The following is an 18731-nucleotide window of genomic DNA, read 5'->3' on the forward strand; positions in this document are numbered from 1 at the left end:
TTCCCCTGCATTTAAATACAGACTGGGTTTCTAAGTGGCTTTTCTAGTTTACCAGCAACGTACAGCAATGCATTCACACGTTCTTCTTTTTGGCTGTGGGTGCTATGTGAGGTGCCAGACTAACGCTAACACACATTATTATTCTCTGATGCAAAAAGCAGCAGGAGCAGTGAGGCTTTCTGTGTTCTGCTTACACTTTAACGTCACCAGTGTCTGTCGTGTCAGGATAGTGTGATCAGGCGGCGGCCCTGGAGCAGAGCTTAACGGTTCCCTTAGATAATGTGGTTTCCGTAACATCTAAGAAGGCTCTGTTGCTAAAGCTTTACGACAGTGTTGTCCGTTATCACTGGAGGAGCATATTTAAACTCTTATGTTCACCTTCGATAGGAGCCTGGTGAAAAATGCCATTAAAAACCAAGACAGAGCGATCGGTTATCCATGTGATTAAAAAGAAAACGCTATGTAATAATTATTTGCTTGATGACTGCCAAAAAACATACTTCAACTAAAAAAGCCATTTGAATTTACTTTACGTGAAACAATCCTTATTTTGACAGATATTGGATTTAACAAGCTATAACAAGAAAACTGAGCTAGTCTTGATTGCTCTGACCCTCAAAAAATATCAATTAATTCTAATAAAATATGCTTTTGTTCCTCTTTTTGATTATATTTTTAGCCGGTGCTTCTCTTTCTGACTAATTGTTCTCTAATTTGCTATGAAGGACATGTCGTGAAAATAAGTAATACAAAAAATATCAGCATACGTTTTAAAGGTCTTGAAAACTTTTTTGCTTGATATAGATTTTTAAATTTGCGCAGAGATCGATGTTAATCTTTTTAAAATGATCACCAAATGAAACCAGGGACTGATCAGATTAGATCATGTCCTCACTTTAAAAACATCTCTTTTACACTGAAGATTTCATTGTACTTTAAACAATTCTTTTTCATTCATTCAGGCATTAAGGCTGCAGTGATGCATTGGAATGGAAGGCTTCATAGATTACGGTTCCTGAACCATAAAAACATGGTTTCTTCTGTTCTGGTTTGCACCGATTCTATTTATAGCTCATTTGTCACGTGAGTGCCTCAGTTCTATGGTACTACTAGATCGCTGGGTCACGTAAGCTCACTTTGACCGTGAGAGTTCATGAAACTGCTTTGGTGACCTGAACCTCTGCTAGAAGATTACAGGGCTCTGGTGCAGTCACACCCTTCATGCAGGCTGACCACACTGACTGCAAGTTTGTGGAGGAGGAGGGTGTGGGATTTTGCTCTCCAAGGATGAGACGTATGACTCCCAAGTTTCATAACATCCGAACCGTCACGTTCATCAGACGGAAGTTCACGACCGCCATGGTGATATCGTGCCAGGCGTGTTACCACGGGAAGATCGAGGAGAGACCCTTTCGTCCTGTATGAACCCAAATACGAGACTGATTCCCAGTTAAAGTGAGCCTCTGCAGAGTTACTGTGGATTTGTTCTGCTCTAGTTTGTATCTAGGTCATCGGTAGTGGTCCAAAGATGCAGCCTGGCATTGTGATAAAGGCGATCTGCAAGGTAATTCAAGGCCTGTGTGTAATGTAGCTGTAATTTAATGTTATGCATTCGGTTTCTACAACAATTAAACCCATCTCCCACGCGGCTCATTTTATAGCTTGTGTGAAAATGTACTTTTGAGATTCTCAGATTCTGTTTGTATTTCCTGCTCCCGTTAACTCACTATATATTGATAATATTCTTCACACAGTGAAATACACCCAATCTTACATGGTGGAAATATTTAGCATGACACCCCTTTGTCTTGAACAATAAAACTCATTACATATTAGTCTAATCATGCATTTAATATTTATATTTTGCTGTGTGTAAGCATCTCATCATTTTGTAAGAATATACAGACCATATAAAATTACAGTAACTGCTCAAATTGTGATTAAACTCTAGAGGGCACTGCTTTATGATGCTTTATTTTTCTTTTTTAGAAAAAAAAAAAGACAAAGTGCCTGTGGAAAGCTGGCTGGACAGAAAGGATGAGCTCTCTCTCACACACACACACACACACACACACACACACGCACACACAAACACTGGTTGTGTTGGCTGCAAACGGGTCTCTCTCATGACACCAAGTGGTGAGATTTTGTGCTTGACGCTCAGGAGTGTGTTTCAAGGTTAAAAATGTTTTTTTTTTTGTTTTAATTCCTCTCTTCTCTGCTCCGAAGGGACGGCACTGTGAAGATCTCTGACATTTTAATCCACAACGACACCGTGATAATGCTTGTGATCTTTGTTTTTTTAAACGCATCTCCCTTCTCCTCGGCCAACGTGAAATTATTTTCAGTCGAATCAAGTATTAAATCACAACCACATGATCTCAGATTGCTATCTTGGATCTTCGATTGGTGACGCATATTGACAGCCTCATGGCCAAAGCCTTACGAGGCCTTAGAACTGGACTGTGGAGTTCCACGTGTATGGTTGTACATGGTTTTGATGCTGCTGTGCTAATAATATTATCAAGATTTGTTTCAGCGCTGCCTTAAAGTACAGACTGTGTTCAGCAACTAATGAAAATATGTGTGTGAGAGAGAGAAATATACTGCTCAAAAAAAATAAAGGGAACACTTGAACAACACAATGTAACTCCAAGTCAATCACACTTGTGTGAAATCATAGTGTCCACTCAGGAAGCAACACAGATTCATTTTGACTTGTTTTAAGGACATTACATCAAAGTTGGATCAGCCTGGAGTTTGTTTTTACACTTTAATTTTGAGTGTGATTCCTAATCCAGACCTCCATGGGTTGATACAATTGATTTCCATTGATCATTTTCGTGTGATTTTGTTGTCAGCACATTCAACTGTGTAAAGAGCAAAGTATTTCATAAGAATATTTCATTCATTTAGATCTAGGATGTGTTTTTTAAGTGTTCCCTTTATTTTTTTGAGCAGTGTATATCGCTGTACGTTCACTTTAATAGAATGACCGGATTATGCGGTGGCCCGGTTTTCCCCATTGATGAGTAATAATCAATGAGTTTGTCCAGATCAAACCTAATCTGAAGGGACTAACTGCGACCTACGGGGATGATTTGACTTGTTTTCAGTTTTACTTATTTGTTATTGTTTTCACAACACTGACGACTGACTGTTTATGAATGTAATTGATCAAAATTCCCACTAACCAAAGCGACTGCAGGCTGGAAAAACAAACAGCTGAGACGGCGGTTGTATGAGCCAGCCAGTGAAAGAAGAGACCAGAGAGACAAATCATCTAAAAAGTGAGTTTTGACTATTTAAAAAAAAAGTGTAAATAAACTGAACTAATTATCAGTGATAGTTGACTGCACATTTTATTTTTTATAGATCACTTCATAAAAAACGTACATAAAAACATATGTTGTCATCTTTTGCATTGGAAGTTTTGATTTTTATCTATTTTGTGATGTATGATTCTTACTGCCAAATTTGCAAATACATATCTTTTATCATTTAAATCTCTTACCGCAGACATCACTTGGTTACATGTAACTGACTTCTATCCGGCTAAATGTGCAATGCTCATGTGAATGATTTCAGAAGGGACATGGCTGCTGAATTAGACATGGTGAACCTGTTTCTGATTGCCGGAGGAACACTGGCCATACCCATTCTGGCTTTTGTCGCTTCCTTCCTCCTCTGGCCTTCGGCACTCATCAAAGTGTATTACTGGTAGGGATGATAACCGCTCCTCTCTTCTTCAAATGCCAAGCGGACATCTGATACACAGAAATAAATGGTTTACGATTAATGGCTCGGAGCAGCACTCTCATGCATCAAATATTTCTTAAATAAATTAGAAATTACAGGGAGGCTTTCAAGCTATGAAATTAATAAATGCTGCACAACTCCTAGTTATGAATAATGATAATAATAATAAAGCACTTTTCGGCAAAGTGCTGCACAACCTGACTTCATTTATTTAACATTGGATACATATTTCATGCTCTTGTTTGCATTTTAGAAAATTCAGCCTGTATTCTTTGGTGAGGTTTTATGGCATCTGGCATTCAAAGAGTTGCATTTGTAGCCTTTAATTCCAACTGTGGTCAGGTTAGAAACGCCTCCCTTCCATGATGTCATTGCATCTCTGTTGCTCCTGAAGATGTGCCTCTGGTCAGGTTCCACCCTTTTCCTCTCACTTCGACCACGCTGTGTTGATTCCACTCTTCATCCCCTCTTTGATTTCCAGTAATGCCAGAATGTGCTGGAAGTCAAATAAAACCGACCCCCTGACCTTTGCTGAACTGCTCTTAAACTGTATTTCACACAATAGATTGTGATGACAGATTGTGTTTCTGCTGGCTCTTCGCTCCATTCAGATATCTTCATCATGTCATCACTCGGCCAACTACTAACATAGATTTTGTCTTTTTTTTCTGCGGCCCCTGTGTCTGTTCAAATGTCCCTTTGAGCCTTCAGTAAAGAGCACTGTCTTTCACCTACACTTGTTATAGCTGCATTATGCTCCGACAAAACCGCAAGCCTGTTATTGCCTTTAGCCCCGAGTGGCTGCAAGCCTGCACGTTGCCTGGATAAAACCCAAAGAACCCAGGCCGCAATACTGTTGCACAAAACTCTGCTCTGTAAACACCCGATCTGTGCAGCCAAAACTTGCTTTCCTCTCATTGTGAAACACATCATGACTGGATGTCCTCTTAAATCAATCCAGTAAATGGATACTTATTGTATTTGTTATAACTAAATTCAAAAGGATCCTGAGTTTACTGAATTAAAGGTTTCGATTCTCGGAAGCAATATGCGCAAAGATGAAATGAAAGGTTTGACATGCAAGGTTCTCTGCAGGTACTGGAGGAGGACTCTGGGCCTCCAGGTGCGCTATGCAGACTGCGGGGGATATCGCTTCTGTTATTCTTACAGAGGAAAGCCCGGGATGAGACCCTCCATATTGATGCTGCACGGCTTCTCCGCTCACAAAGACACCTGGCTCACAGTTGTCAAGGTCAGGACATTTACCGCATAAACAGTTTATTTAATCGCTGTGACTGTGTAGCAAACTTATGCTTGTCTGTGCTTTTTTATGTCCAAAGTAGTCAGCAGTCAGAATTTTTTTTTTTTTCAAAAATTACGTTTATCTACATGAATAAAATAGTTTCATTTAAAAATGCTGAATAGAAAGAGAAGAATATTACACCAACTAAAGCATCTCATTTTGAAATTAAATGATGTTAAAAATGTAACCTATTAATTCGAAGAGAAGAAGATTATTCTCTCAGTTCAGAATTATTATTTCGTGGATATTTATCTATTTGCACATTTTTCAAGTTATTTATATAAAAAATGACATTAAATATAAAGAAAAATCAGGAAATTTCACTAAAATTGTCTGAAGATCACTGAGCATCATTAGATCAACTTGCTTCTGTTCATATTGAGACTCTCAAACCTCAGTTTATCAATCAGCAGTCAAAAAAGATTTTTTTTTTCAAAAATTACGTTTATCTACATGAATCAAATAGCTTCATTTAAAAATGTTGAATAGAAAGAAAAGAATGTTACACCAACTAAAGCATCTCATTTTGAAATTAAATGATGTTAAAAATGTAATTATCAATTCAAAGAGAAGAAGATTATTCTCTCAGTTCAGAATTATTATTTTTTGGATACTTATTTATCTATTTGCACATTTTTCAAGTTATTTATGTAAAAAATGACATTAAATATAAAGAAAAATCAGGAAATTTCACTGAAATTGTCTAAAGACCACTGAGCATCATTAGATCAACTTGCTTCTGTTCATATTGAGACTCTCAAACCTCAGCTTATCAAACGGATCAAGTTCATCATTTTCTAATATAACTGAATTTCAGCCCTGGGGCTCTGAATGGGAGATTTGTAGAGCGGTTACAAAAACTACTTTGACTTTTTCTACTACCGTCTGCTTCTCCTCCAGTATCTCCCCAAACATCTGCACATCGTGTGCGTGGACATGCCGGGCCACGAGGGGACGACGCGCATTAACAGCGATGATTATTCCATCGAGGGACAAGTCAGGCGGATCCATCAGGTGCACGTGAATCCCAGCGAGCACCTGCGCGACTGTGCTCATCATATGTTTTGATAATTTCCCTGGGAATCCGTGTTTACAGCTCATTTTCCACAGTTTGTGGAAACTGTATATTTAAACAGGAAATCTTTCCATTTGGTTGGGACCTCCATGGGGGGACATGTAGCCGGGGTTTACGCCGCCTGCTATCCCTCTGAAATCTGTAGCATGACTCTCATTTGTCCAGACGGTCAGTCCCTTTGTGTGTGCATGCTTTGTTTGTTTCTTTATTTTGCCATGGCATGCTCTTTTCAATCGAAACTAAGGACAATTACGTGGATTTTATTTATTTCATAGATGTTCAAATTGGGAGAATCTGATTAGAAACATCAGTACTAAAGGCTGCAGGCTGAATGGATTTCATATTTATTGGATTTACTGAGTAAACATGTGGAATGCACTTAGCTTTTTAAACAGAAACCTTTATCGCTACTCCGTGCTTTATATTGTCCTTTTTCAGTGTACAAGGAATAATCAAATGGACCGCATTACAATAGAATGAGTGGAAAGACTTCACTCCTATGTGATGAAATGATGATGCCCTGCAATAATAATGATAATAATGTAGAAAAATGAAAAAATAATGGCAGGGGTATCAGTTTTAAGTGTGGAAAGCCGCTCTCAGGTGCACTGGGATAATAAAATTAAATTCCAAAAAAGTCATGGTGACATATTCGTAGTTTCAGACGCTCTTTGCATCTAGTGACTGGGTAACATGACAGATGATAACCCAGCAGTGTTACATACCCCACGTCTCCTTTTCAGTTTTGTATTTTTGCCTCATATGTTTTCAAACAATAAGCCTGTGATCAACATTTAATCCCTTTTTATATCCTTAAGGTATAAAACCCCCATGTGAAACCAAATTTGACAATCACCTGCAGGACCTGGAGCGCAGCAATTACACTCTGAACATCCCGTTGATCCCGACGACACCAGAGGAAATGGAGGACATGTTCAGACTGTGTTCACACGTTCGATTTAAAATCCCTCAGCAGGTAAGGCCAAACTTTAAAGTGACAGGGTTATTCATTTAAATGCAGGATGGACACAAAATACTATATAGTACTCTTTTTACTGCATAACTCAATCCTGCCGTCTCTACATGCGCCTGTGGTGTTCAGATTCTCCAAGGATTAGTTGATGTCCGAGAGCCTCACAACAGTTTTTACCACCGAGGTCAGCGCGCTTACATTTGCAGCATAATAATCAAGTTCCTGTTGCATAGAAACACCCAGTTCTTTTCTTTTTTCAACAGTATTTATGGCAGTTATTGGTGAGACATCCAGATATGCCTTGCATGAACACTTGCATTTGATCACTGCGCCTTTGCAGGTGATATGGGGCAAGCAAGACCAGGTAAAGTCAGATGCTGAAAGGGACCATAAGGTCCACTCTCAATATTTCCACATCCACAGAGCGAGACTGTCTCCAAAATCTTTGTGCCTCAAGCCATACTGCACACAGCATTGATCCTCATAGTCTATTTTTCATTGAGTGGGATAACAGCCTTCTAGTGCAACATCTGCACATAAATAAAGTAAGAACCTTCAAATGTTCTGACTGGAGAAGTAAGTTGAAACTAAATTCCAGATGTTTCCCAGTGTCCAAGCTGCGAAAAGATTTACAGATTTTAATTTAATGACTGGGCTTCATTTTCATCTTTTTTTTCTCAAAAGAATTGGCAGATTATTAGGAAATAAAAATAACCATTTCTTGCAAAACTTATTAAATGTTCCTCATTTTTCCAGGTGGTGGATGTGTCTGGAGCAAGAGTCATTGCAGAGGCATTGCCTGGTTGTAGAGTGGACCTGCTGGACAACTGTGGCCATTCTGTGGTGATGGAGAGGCCTTGCCGTACAGCCAAACTTATCTTGCAGTTCATTATCATGCAGCAAGATCTCAGGGGTGGCCCGAAGAAATCCTCCTAAACAGAGGCCCGGATTAAGAATGCGGACAAAGCCTTATAAGTGTCCATCTTTCTGCAACCATTTAACACATGAAGTCTGAACCAATGTGACTGACCCAACCCTCAATGCTGCAATATATCCACTTATAAGTATAGACAGAGCTCTAGGTATTTATTTTATTTTAAAGGGGCTTTATTAATCATTAACCCTTTGATAATTCACTTGCTTGCGGAAAACCACCACAAATACATTTGATAAAAAAATAAACTATCTTTGTGATAGAAAGAAGAAATAAAATATCCCCAACATTTGTTTGAAATCACCTTAAAATAATCAAGAATTTGTCCATCCATCCATCCATCCTCTGCATGCTTATCCTGCATCATTTATCTCATAAAACAAATCAACTGAAAAATAAAAAATGTAAGTTACATCCATCAAAAGGTTGCCAGACACTATATAAATCAACCAAAATGGAAAATTAATTGCCTGTAATTGAGCAACATCTTCATGATCATTTTCCTGAAGGTCATAGCACTATTAAGAAATCCCACTTAATTTCCAATACATAGATGATGTAGACATGAAGAAGAAAACAACAACTGTATTTAAAGTGATTAATGTTATCTATTTAAAGGCTAACTGATCATCATCAACTGATGATATGTTGATTGCTCTGACTTTACTATTTCAACTACAGGTGGGGGCTTATTTTAGGTTTTAAGGTGAGTTACTTCAGATTTTTGGGTAAATTCTTGCTGACTTTAAATTGATGCCTTGTAACTAATTTATTGTTGATTATTTACTGCTAACTCTAATATTTTTGGTCTATTTCTTGACAACTGAATGCTAACTTTTGAGAAATATCTGTATGATATTTTTATTAATTTCCTGTAAAACATATTTATGTTACTTTGTCAAAAACGTGAAAATGAAAAAGATTTTCATGAGACTGTGGAGGGGGGAAAATCTGACTTAGTTTCTTGGTTTTCATTCTTCATACCAGTCACAACTATCATGTAGTTTGGCAGACCTGTTACTTAAATGCTGCAAATTCTTACTGAATGAACCCGGGTGGAATATTATTTACTTTAAATGTTGAACAAAAGCAACTTTCAGGGTTTAGCAAATGTTATTTGCTGGACTTGTGGAGCCACTTGTTAGCAACAGGTTGTCTGTTTACATTTGCAAAGCCACACGTCGCCGCGCTCTGATTGGCTGCAATTCGAGCTGATGAATCGTGGCCGCCGAAACCGTTGGTCAACATATGTCAACATTCCCTGGGAATCTAACGTACAATAAGGGAAGAAAACCTCCACTTTTCATTTTTTAAATTTAATTTAATTTTTTCCCTTAAACGACCTGCAGTTCAAGTTTCGGGGCCGTGAACGCAGCACTACTTCCGGTCATCGGTCCAATCGGCCCGGTGTGTTCATCCGGGCGCGCGACTGAAATTAACCCTACTGTGATTTCCCAGATGTTTGTGCGTTAAGGTCCAATTTTCCCCCACAAATTGTATTTTTCAAAGTCAAGCGATCACAGAAAGAAAGGGGAAAGTTCAAAACTGGCGGATGTGTCCGTGTGAGGACGCGGCGCTTCCTGCCTTCACTCCGCACTGACGTGCGCAGTCCGCCGCTACCACCCGGAGCCGAGTGCAGCTGCCTCCCGGTGAGCATCCGTGTCTGCGCCGCTCCAACCTATCGTTTATCGGCCAAATCAAACAGCATTCCGCACCTGTAAAAGATAGACGGTAAGGATTTGTTTTAAAATCTATTTTACTTCCACATTTTTACTCCCCCGTTCACTTGTAGTAAAAATCAGCGTATTTTTATAGGTTGCTAGCTCCGTTAGCGTCTAGCTAGCAGTTAGCTGGCTAACATTCACAGTTGTCATTGCTTTTGAACGCAAAAAACGATCGCCTTCTAATTTTCATGGAATAAAATTGGTGCTTTAGCCACCCCCTTGTATCATTTCCTCTCATCGCAGAGACTAAGAAAGGGGCTGATGATGGATGAGTCACCGCACAGTGGCTGTGCACCGTTTGTTAGCTTGTTTCTGAAGCGTTCAGTGCCCCAGTCCATTGAGGTTTCTGTGTACTCGCACTGTGTCTCTAACTTCCAACTGAGAGTGTTAACGTCCACGGTTTGGCCGTCTCTCATTCTTAACGGCTATTTGAACTCAGCAGTGTGTTTTACTTTCAGTTGACCGTCAAGTGTCACTTGGATATGTGGATACATCGCCTCCCTCTTCCTAGTCCTGAAGTGCAGGGTGTTCTCGTAATATCACTGTAGTGTGATTGCTATATATTATAATCCACATAAAAAGGGGTTGTTTTATATTACACTTCAGTTGAGATCGCTCTTGCAAAATTGGCAAGATCGAGTGCAAAACAAATCAAGATTCAAAGTGTCATATGTACTGTGTGGAAACGTGTTTCTCTGTACAATGAAATTCTCACTTTGCTGTCCACAGTGCATATGGATTTGTATTGACGATAAGTAGTTAGTGTAAACATTATTATAAATATGAATGGCTTTGGCAGTGCAAATAAAACATTGAGTGAAGCTTGGTGTGTAACTCACAAAGTGCAGGTGCAAGTATGAGTACAGTTTAAGTGGCAGTAGTTACATGCGCAGTGCTGCATGTAAAGTGCAGAAAAAGAAGAATGACATTAATATAATTACATTATAACAAATGTTATAACACAATAGCTCAAAATGTGATTTGACACATAGCATGATTTACTCAACAGCATAAGATCAGTGTTGCTTTTGAAGAGAATAAACTCGGAGGAGTGTTTTCCTTGTAGATGATTGTGATTTCAGTGTGTGCAGTCGTTTCCTTGATATTCTGTGTAACCTGATTACAGCTTACGGTAATATGACTGCTTTCTCGCAGGTGAAATTGAAGTAAGCCAAACCACATCTGTTCCCTCTCAGTTTTGGGTTTGACCAAGTGGGTATTGCTCTACAAATGGATAATGGAGACTGGGGCCATAGGGTAAGACATGGCTGTAAAGCAGGCTAAAATAATAACATGTCAAATGTTTCTGTCAAAATAGCCTCACTTAATTTCACGCCATTAGCCACTTAAATTAATGTTTGGTTGTTATTTCTTTTAGGAGGTGTTGAGTCAATGTCATCTTAGGTTGTTGTTTTTGCGAGGTTCTTACACAGCCTCCCAATATTTACTCAGTATTTAAGATTTTCTGCATCACGGATGCAAATTGTTGGCCAAACTATAACTTTTGTTAATTAATTCAACTTTGTTCAGCAGCAAAGCAACAAAAACAGCTTAATTTATTCTTGTTTTTGTGCATCATGCTCCAGCACTAGTTAAAGCAAGGGGAACCTAGGAATTGGTGGCCAAAGTGTACTTGGAACTAAATATTCACATACTTGTGTGTTTGGCAAAGACGAATTTACTTCCATGTATAATCTATCAAAAAATACTTCTTACCCAGAGTTGGTCACTTTAATTTGACCAACATTTAGTCAAGGGTCTCTGACATTCCCCCTCCATCAGCCTTTATCACTATGTTGATGTTCAAACCCTCAGGACTTCATCAAGTTCAAAAAGCACACTAGACACCTAGAAGAAATGTGTTTAATGTTTTAAGAGAATTACACTTTTTTTGTTTGCTTGTTTTCTCACTCGTACAATCCAATAACATGTTTTTTTTTTTTCCCTTTGCTCTTTGTACCAGATGACTACGCCTGTGACATTGAATGTGGGAGGCCACTTGTATACGACCAGCCTATCCACTCTGCAGCGTTACCCAGACTCCATGCTGGGTGCAATGTTTCGGGGAGATTTCCCCACCACGCGTGATTCCCAAGGGAATTATTTTATTGATCGCGATGGAACACTTTTCAGGTATATCCTGAATTTCCTGCGGACGTCTGAGCTTACCCTTCCGGTTGACTTCACAGAGACCGACCTGTTGAGAAAAGAGGCGGATTTCTACCAAATTGAACCTTTGATCCAGTGCCTTAATGATCCCAAGCCGCTGTATCCCCCTGACATCTTCGAGCAGGTGGTGGAGCTCTCAAGCACCCGAAAACTGTCAAAATATTCAAACCCAGTGGCTGTTATCATCACGCAGCTTACCATAACAACAAAGGTTCATGCCCTGCTGGAAGGAATTTCCAATAATTTCACCAAGTGGAACAAACACATGATGGACACCAGAGACTGTCAGGTGTCCTTCACCTTTGGACCATGTGACTATCATCAAGAGGTGTCTCTACGGGTTCACCTCATGGACTACATAATGAAACAAGGCTTCACTATCCGGAACACACGTGTGCACCACATGAGTGAACGTGCAAACGAAAACACCGTGGAACATCACTGGACTTTCTGCAGACCAGCTCACAAAGTCGAGGACTGACTTGAAATGGTGGCATTCCCTCAGTTTTGTCTGACTATCATACATGATCACAAACAGAGCAAAAAATGACCTTTGTTTCTGTAATGTACTGATAATATTTGTTTTCTTTTTTAGGGGGGCCAAATATACGAACAGATTGCATAAAAGACTGTCGTCTTGTTTAATGTATCTGTTGGAAGTGCAAGTAAGTTTTCCCACATGAAGACTTTCAATCTGTTGGAAAGCTAAAAATACATTTCTTGAACCCTTACATGATTGCGTGGTCTATAAACAAAAAGAAAGCATTTAGTGTTCAACAGAAACACCCTGCATCATTAATAGCAATAAAGCAATAAAGTGTAATCTCCCAGTAATGATTTGAGACTCACTGCCAATGTGTGGTATCAGATTCACATGTAATTGTTCAAGGTGGATCGAGACTGAGCACATGTAAAAAGAAAATCGTGTGCGGATTATTCATGAATCTGTTGGAAGTGGTTAAACTTCCAACCATAGGTTAAACCCGTTCTGAAACAAAAAGGTAGCAAAAGAGATTGGGATCTGAAATTGTCAGGACTTTAAAAATGTTTTTATTGATTATACATAAAATAAATTTTGATTAATTTCACCCCATTTTCCTTTTTACTGTGGTTAGGGTAGAGCTTAAAATTAGTATCTTAGTTCACTTTTATTTCTGTACGGTACTATCTCTGAACACCTAAGTAGTTGTTGCATGTGTCTGAATGTTTAGTGTCTGTATTTGTATTTGATGTTTGTGCTGTGCAATATTATATGCTGTTAGACTCAACTGTTACAAACCACAGTGATGTGTTTCATCATTCCTGCCAAATAAATACATTTGTGTATTTGTCAGTCAATTTTGGTTTTGTCGATGGACTACAGTTCGCCTCCGTATCGGCTGTCACATCACACCAATTACAGGCAGTTTCAATCTTCTGCAAAAAAAAAAATGCTGAATTTGGTCCCCGGACAAAATGAAAATCTTGAAGAATGTGACTCAAATATAAGAAGCAAAATGATATAGTAGAAAAGAAATGATGCAGTATATGATTTGTGTCATTTACAAGTGAACACAAGCCTATGACACCATATGATTTCCATCTGGTTGCCTACTTTATTTACACCAAGTCTAACAGAAAATAAGACAAATGCAACCTCAATTGGCCTTTTCTGTGTGGTGTTTGGGTTTTTGGCTGTCCAAAAACATGCCCAATGGAAATGATTATAATCATTTTGCTCTTATTTCATTTGGAATAACATGGGCAATATATAGAAAAATCCACATACTTCGAGTCCTCTCCTACAAATGCCATTATATAGCACAGAAACATTGTAATCATGTGGAAAACCCAAAAGCCTATTGGAGAAAGTATCAAAAGACATACACATCATGATATTTCATCCAATATAAGCTGTTTTTATAAAAGCACATTTTGACAACACAATTGTAACTGTTGAATGTATAAATACATTTTTACAAATCGAAATGCATTATCTAACGCCACAGGAGGTCTTTCCTACCTGAGCCTATCAGACTTTTTAATTACCTTAAACCTTAAACCTTAGAAAAAAATAAATCTCACCCACTTACTGTAAATTGAAATAACAAATCTGTATATAAGTTTATAACTGTGCAATATTTCATTTCATAACAGCTACATGTATATCATTTTTTCATACTCTTGTGCACTCCTTGTCTTTCACTTGGTACTTAAGACCCTTAGACACTTTATAGTCTTCACTTGTTACTTAAGACACTTTATAGTTTATTTGTATTTCTTATCCCCCCTTTTTTTTTACTGTTTATACAATTTTCTACTGTTATTTATTATGGTTATGTTTTTCTTGTAACTCTGGCACAAAAATTTCCTTCGAGATAAATAAAGTTACTCTTATTCTTATTCTTATTATTATTATGTTATACCTGTTTCCTAACATGCCGTTCACACACCGGATATTGCGTTAGTGTCACTTCCGGGTACGCTCGTTTTCTATCATGGTACGGCGCTGCCACAAAGTCACATATGATTTTATAATATCCCGCTCGTTCTTTTGATGCCGGACAATATAACGAGCGCACCCTCACAACCGCGTTGTTCTGTCATAACATTGTGAAAGGACGAGTAGGTCCACGTCGAGCTGTTTATCAAGGAATTTCAACCTCCCCTGTTTCTTTTTGCGTGTTATGTCAGTATGTTTCAAAGGAGTAGAAACTTAAGATATATCCTGAGTCTTGTGCCTGGTAAACGTCGTTTTGGGACGTACAGGTTTCTTCCGATCTTCTTTTGCATCGGCGGCGTCATGGAGTGGATTATGATCAACGTGAGAATAGGAAAAGAAACTTTCTGTAAGTATAAATAATCGCTTTTATTTACTTCGGTTTACTTAAATTAAACACTCACAGTAATACCAGAACTGTAGAACCACCAGAAATACCTGTAAGATGTTTGAAAAGTTAGTATTGGTTCATGCTAGTAGTTACCAATGGTAAGCTAAGCTAGCAGCCTCAACACTATCCCGTGAAACATGGAAGGTCACAGTTTTCTTCTTCCTGGAAGTCAGGCAGCTCCATCACTCCTTGTACAAACACAAACCAGACGTTTAAAGGGACACTTTGCAAGCTCCTATGCAAGCAAGAGCCCATCTTATCTCTTCCTTCCTCTAGAGGAGTTTGGAAGGAGCCTTCACAGCAGACTGATAGTCATCCTGGGATAATGAATCTGTGAAGCAGCTCTGGCCCTATTTTTCACTCTATTTTCAATTCATCCATCTATCTTACCCGCCCTTGCAACATCTGTTTTTGCCCAGGAGCTTCAGTGAATGTCCAAGAATAACCACCGGGAGAGGAGTCCGTCTCGCTTCTTGGCCCAAGGCAAACTACCTTGACCTGAATTGCAAAATAAATGATCAAACTTTATGGATAGGCAACATTGATATACAGACCCAGAGTTTGGGCACCGCCGGCTGGTATTTCAGCATCTGCAAAATAGTCAGTTCTCTCAATATTTCAACATTCCTGACCTTTTAAATACCACTTTAGCAATAAACAGCGGCACAGAAGTGACTCTGAGCAAACCACTCTCTGTGGCTTGTATTATTGACCTTTGTCATTCCATTACTATTGGTGATGGTTGGTGTGACAAAGAAATATAATGACTTCAAATTTTGAAATGAAATAGAAGTTTCATCATATTTTTTGGAAAGGCTGGATTTAAATGATTGTGCGCAAACTAGAGTTGTGTTCTTCTTTGTGGGAAACTATACAATGTATATCTGAAGGCCTTGTGAAGTGCAATTCTGTACATGATAACATATGTAAAATAATGAATAATAATGATTATATATATATATATGTATATATAATTATTATATATATATAATCAGTATTATTAATGATATATATATATAGTCATTATTATTCATTGAATAAAAATTAATTTTAATCCATATATACATATATATATATATAAATTAATAATCACGATTATATATAATCATTATTTTATATATTATATTAATTATTATTAATTTTATATGTATCAACTTTTAATCATGATTATATATATATATATATATATATATATAAAATGTTATATATATTATCATATATATTATGAGAGATCAAGACTACTCAACCCCACCACTGGCAATTTAGAATCAGAAAAAAATTTATTTGCCCCAGAGGGGCAATTGGGGGAAATGTATTAACATCTGAGATGAGGCACTGTCCTGTCACCTTGCATAGGATGTAAAGAGTAAAATTATAGCCTTCATTTCCAGAATCTATGGGCTGATAGGAAGAGATCACCGTTGCAAAAATATTTTACTGGTTTGGGTTCCATGCTGCCGCAGTATGGATTGTACTGGTGTTTCCATATCGTCCCCACTTTTGGACTATTAGAATATTGATTATCCAAGTAAATCTGTGCAGCTTGCTGATCAATAAACTCAAATCTTTTCCCCCATCATCATCATACAGTTCTTTGACTGCACTACATGCACAAACTAGTAACCTGCAGTAGACGGAAACCCACTTAAAATAAAGAACAGAAGTGATGTAGATTTTTTTTTGTTCATTTTTATTTCATATTTGCAAATGTTTTATTTGGCAACAGATAAGTCACAGTTGGAAGAGCACCATCTGCTGTGGGGGGGGGAGACAAATCTTCATCACACAAACTTTCTTGACTATGGAGCTGAACTGCATCAAAGTGCATGATACTTCACGTGTCTTAAGTTTGTCTCCCATTGCTTTCCAGATGATGTCTATAGAAGAAAACAATCAGAACGGGAGTACCAACAGAAAATATCGGATGGTTTCAGTATCAATGACCCTGCAGCCAAATGAGAGATGGTCAGCCTCAACGTGGACTCTAACATGTATCTCATCGAGATACATTCTTCCAACCAGTCTGAATGGACTTTACAGCGTGTTGTTATTTTTTTTAAGAGCGCCATAGTTCTGGATGTGCGTGGGTGTGTATGTGTGCGAGACTAAAACAAAGACATGAATATCATAAACAGCATTTCTTGATGAGAAAGCAGTCTCAGCCAAGCTAACAAAAGTAAACACAAATGACTGACAGGTAAATTGGTCGGGATCTCAAAAAACGACAAACAGATAAAACAGTTGAGCTCTTGCAAGCAGTCGGCACAGTGCATACACTCTAAAAAACTACTGTGATTAAAGTCTTGAAACCCATACTGTAAACCTTTATTTAAGAATAAAATGTAAGTTATGAGCTGTAATTTGTTCCCTTTGTTTAAAGCATGCTCTTCTTCACTTATTTGTACCATCCGACCGGGAGAGTCTTGAGACAAATGAAGCTGTTTGGGTATTCAGACAGCACGATGGGGTTCCCGTCCAGTCTCACTTCAACCATGTTGGTCCGGATATAGTGACTGGTGTTCCCTTTGCAAAATGTGTCATCTGTTATCGTTTGGATCACATTGTTCTGTGGGAGACAGTGGTGGCCGGTCACACAGCTGCTCGGCACGCCGCAATAAAATCTGGACGTGGTTTCTTTCTCTCTCAGAGCTTTTCTGACTTTCAATGAATGACAGAAATACTTACGTGCAGATGCACAGTGCAGAGAGACTCTGGGAGTTTGGGCACTGCTGTTAGCTCATTGTTTGCAAGATACAGATATTCCAGCCTTGTGAGTTTCTGCAGCGCCAGGAGAAGTCACACATGTAAAAGATCTCAAATATTCTCAATGACATCTTGTCTGCAACATTTTAGTGGACTAACTCGTTAACTTACAATAAATGCTGTCGATTTTACACCCTTGGTTGTTAGCTGGTTGAAATTGCCATTGAATGACATCAGCTGGGTGGGAAGTATCGGAAGTTTCGTCAGTCTGTTGCGTGAAAGTATGAGCTCTTCCAGATTGGTAAGTCCGGAAAATGCTCCCTCCTCTATCTCGGAGATGAGATTCCCCGTCAGGTCAATTCTTTTCAGTGTGACTGGAAAGAAGCAGAAACCTTGAAAGACAAAGTCACAGAAGAAAAGCAATAGTCGAGGCGTCGCCTCCCATTTACCTGTGTCGGCGAAGTTTGCAGTGGTTATCCTTTCGATTTTGTTGAAACGCGCATACAGATATGCGGTTTCCCTGGGCAGTGCTGGGACAGCTGACATTTCAGGGGACACGTCCTCACAGTAAACAGACCCACTCAGACAAACACACAGTAGACATGTTGGCAGCTCTGTTGGAAAAAAAAACAAACAAAACTATGCTACCGCATTTGCCTCATAAATAATACAACTACTTTCTTCCTCTGCATTTCTGCTGTGCGGCTTAAAATGCACGACACAGCCGAGATCAGGTTACTCGATCAGCCCCTTTATTACATAATATGGCCTTAGCTCCATTCACAAAAATGTGCAAGAATTCCTCAGTAAGTGTTGCATAATCAACCTCAAAACAGTTGCTGAAAATCATGTTTTGAGAATCTTACCATCAGCTGTTGGACCTGCTGGATCCGTGTCTTGAGGGGTGCCATGATCCTGTAAAAAAACAAACAATAAAACAAAACCCATTATATTAACGCTTTCATTTCACTCTGTCACTGGACTTAGGGTTTTTAGGCCCAGAGCATATTTTACCTGAGTTCTCGCCATGTCCACGGCTCTTTGATTTAATACAGATGTGAATGCATTCAGGAGCAAAGCACATACGAAAATTACGCTCCGAAAACGCATCATTGTGTTGCTGCTGCTGGTGAGAGAAAGGAAAGATCTGCTTAGGCAGGGACCTGAGGTACATGTGAGCTAAAAATTTTTCCATCCAGTTTTTATTTAGCTGGCAATGGA

At 38.7% G+C, this 18731-nt stretch overlaps 4 protein-coding genes across 7 annotated transcripts; 3 read left to right on the forward strand and 1 right to left on the reverse strand.

The window, feature by feature from the left end:
• Positions 1-2904: 2904 nt before the first annotated feature.
• On the forward strand, positions 2905-8060 carry abhd6b (abhydrolase domain containing 6, acylglycerol lipase b). The gene is made up of 9 exons (XM_086141790.1): positions 2905-3290; positions 3589-3720; positions 4855-5011; positions 5963-6076; positions 6173-6305; positions 6956-7113; positions 7240-7294; positions 7374-7474; positions 7867-8060. The coding sequence occupies exons 2-9, from the start codon at positions 3596-3598 to the stop codon at positions 8044-8046; spliced, it is 1023 nt and encodes a 340-aa protein (XP_085997916.1). The 5' UTR covers positions 2905-3290; positions 3589-3595; the 3' UTR covers positions 8047-8060.
• Positions 8061-9607: 1547 nt separating this feature from the next.
• On the forward strand, positions 9608-13275 carry kctd6b (potassium channel tetramerization domain containing 6b). Of its 4 annotated transcripts, XM_086141794.1 has the most exons (4): positions 9736-9775; positions 10924-11025; positions 11732-12427; positions 12533-13275. In XM_086141794.1, exons 2-3 carry the CDS (start codon positions 10999-11001, stop codon positions 12416-12418), a joined length of 714 nt encoding a protein of 237 aa, XP_085997920.1. In that variant the 5' UTR covers positions 9736-9775; positions 10924-10998; the 3' UTR covers positions 12419-12427; positions 12533-13275. The 4 variants fall into 4 exon arrangements, with proteins under 4 accessions (XP_085997919.1, XP_085997921.1, XP_085997920.1 ...); XM_086141793.1 differs by lacking the exon at positions 9736-9775 and adding an exon at positions 9608-9693 and having other exon boundaries at positions 11732-13275; XM_086141792.1 differs by having other exon boundaries at positions 11732-13275.
• A 1212-nt stretch (positions 13276-14487) lies between these two features.
• uqcc5 (ubiquinol-cytochrome c reductase complex assembly factor 5) lies at positions 14488-16827 on the forward strand. Its single transcript, XM_086141511.1, has 2 exons — positions 14488-14765; positions 16678-16827. Exons 1-2 carry the CDS (start codon positions 14612-14614, stop codon positions 16764-16766), a joined length of 243 nt encoding a protein of 80 aa, XP_085997637.1. The 5' UTR covers positions 14488-14611; the 3' UTR covers positions 16767-16827.
• A 375-nt stretch (positions 16828-17202) lies between these two features.
• On the reverse strand, positions 17203-18686 carry ognb (osteoglycin, paralog b). Its single transcript, XM_086141509.1, has 6 exons — positions 18525-18686; positions 18377-18425; positions 17960-18124; positions 17682-17884; positions 17493-17585; positions 17203-17373 (listed from the first exon to the last, which is right to left on the reverse strand). Exons 1-6 carry the CDS (start codon positions 18621-18623, stop codon positions 17203-17205), a joined length of 780 nt encoding a protein of 259 aa, XP_085997635.1. The 5' UTR covers positions 18624-18686.
• Between the last annotated feature and the right edge of the window lie 45 nt (positions 18687-18731).

The sequence above is a fragment of the Fistularia commersonii genome, chromosome 34 (genome assembly GCF_037954325.1).
Source record: "Fistularia commersonii isolate RoL2024-O1a breed Wild chromosome 34, RoL_Fcom_v1.0, whole genome shotgun sequence".
Taxonomy (NCBI): Eukaryota; Metazoa; Chordata; class Actinopteri; order Syngnathiformes; family Fistulariidae; genus Fistularia; species Fistularia commersonii.

Bases quoted from the DNA above. Each gene is read 5' to 3' on its own strand.
- abhd6b (XM_086141790.1), top strand. From the start codon at position 3,596: ATGGCTGCTGAATTAGACATGGTGAACCTGTTTCTGATTGCCGGAGGA. The intron at 5,012-5,962 runs GTCAGGACATTT...CTTCTCCTCCAG, and splicing joins CCTGGCTCACAGTTGTCAAG to TATCTCCCCAAACATCTGCA. The intron at 7,114-7,239 runs GTAAGGCCAAAC...TGTGGTGTTCAG, and splicing joins GATTTAAAATCCCTCAGCAG to ATTCTCCAAGGATTAGTTGA.
- kctd6b (XM_086141793.1), top strand. From the start codon at position 10,999: ATGGATAATGGAGACTGGGGCCATAGG. The intron at 11,026-11,731 runs GTAAGACATGGC...TCTTTGTACCAG, and splicing joins ATGGAGACTGGGGCCATAGG to ATGACTACGCCTGTGACATT.
- uqcc5 (XM_086141511.1), top strand. From the start codon at position 14,612: ATGTTTCAAAGGAGTAGAAACTTAAGATATATCCTGAGTCTTGTGCCT. The intron at 14,766-16,677 runs GTAAGTATAAAT...ATTGCTTTCCAG, and splicing joins AATAGGAAAAGAAACTTTCT to ATGATGTCTATAGAAGAAAA.
- ognb (XM_086141509.1), bottom strand. From the start codon at position 18,623: ATGATGCGTTTTCGGAGCGTAATTTTCGTATGTGCTTTGCTCCTGAAT. The intron at 17,885-17,959 runs GTAAATGGGAGG...GCTTCTTTCCAG, and splicing joins TGCAAACTTCGCCGACACAG to TCACACTGAAAAGAATTGAC. The intron at 17,586-17,681 runs GTAAGTTAACGA...CTGGCGCTGCAG, and splicing joins TAAAATCGACAGCATTTATT to AAACTCACAAGGCTGGAATA.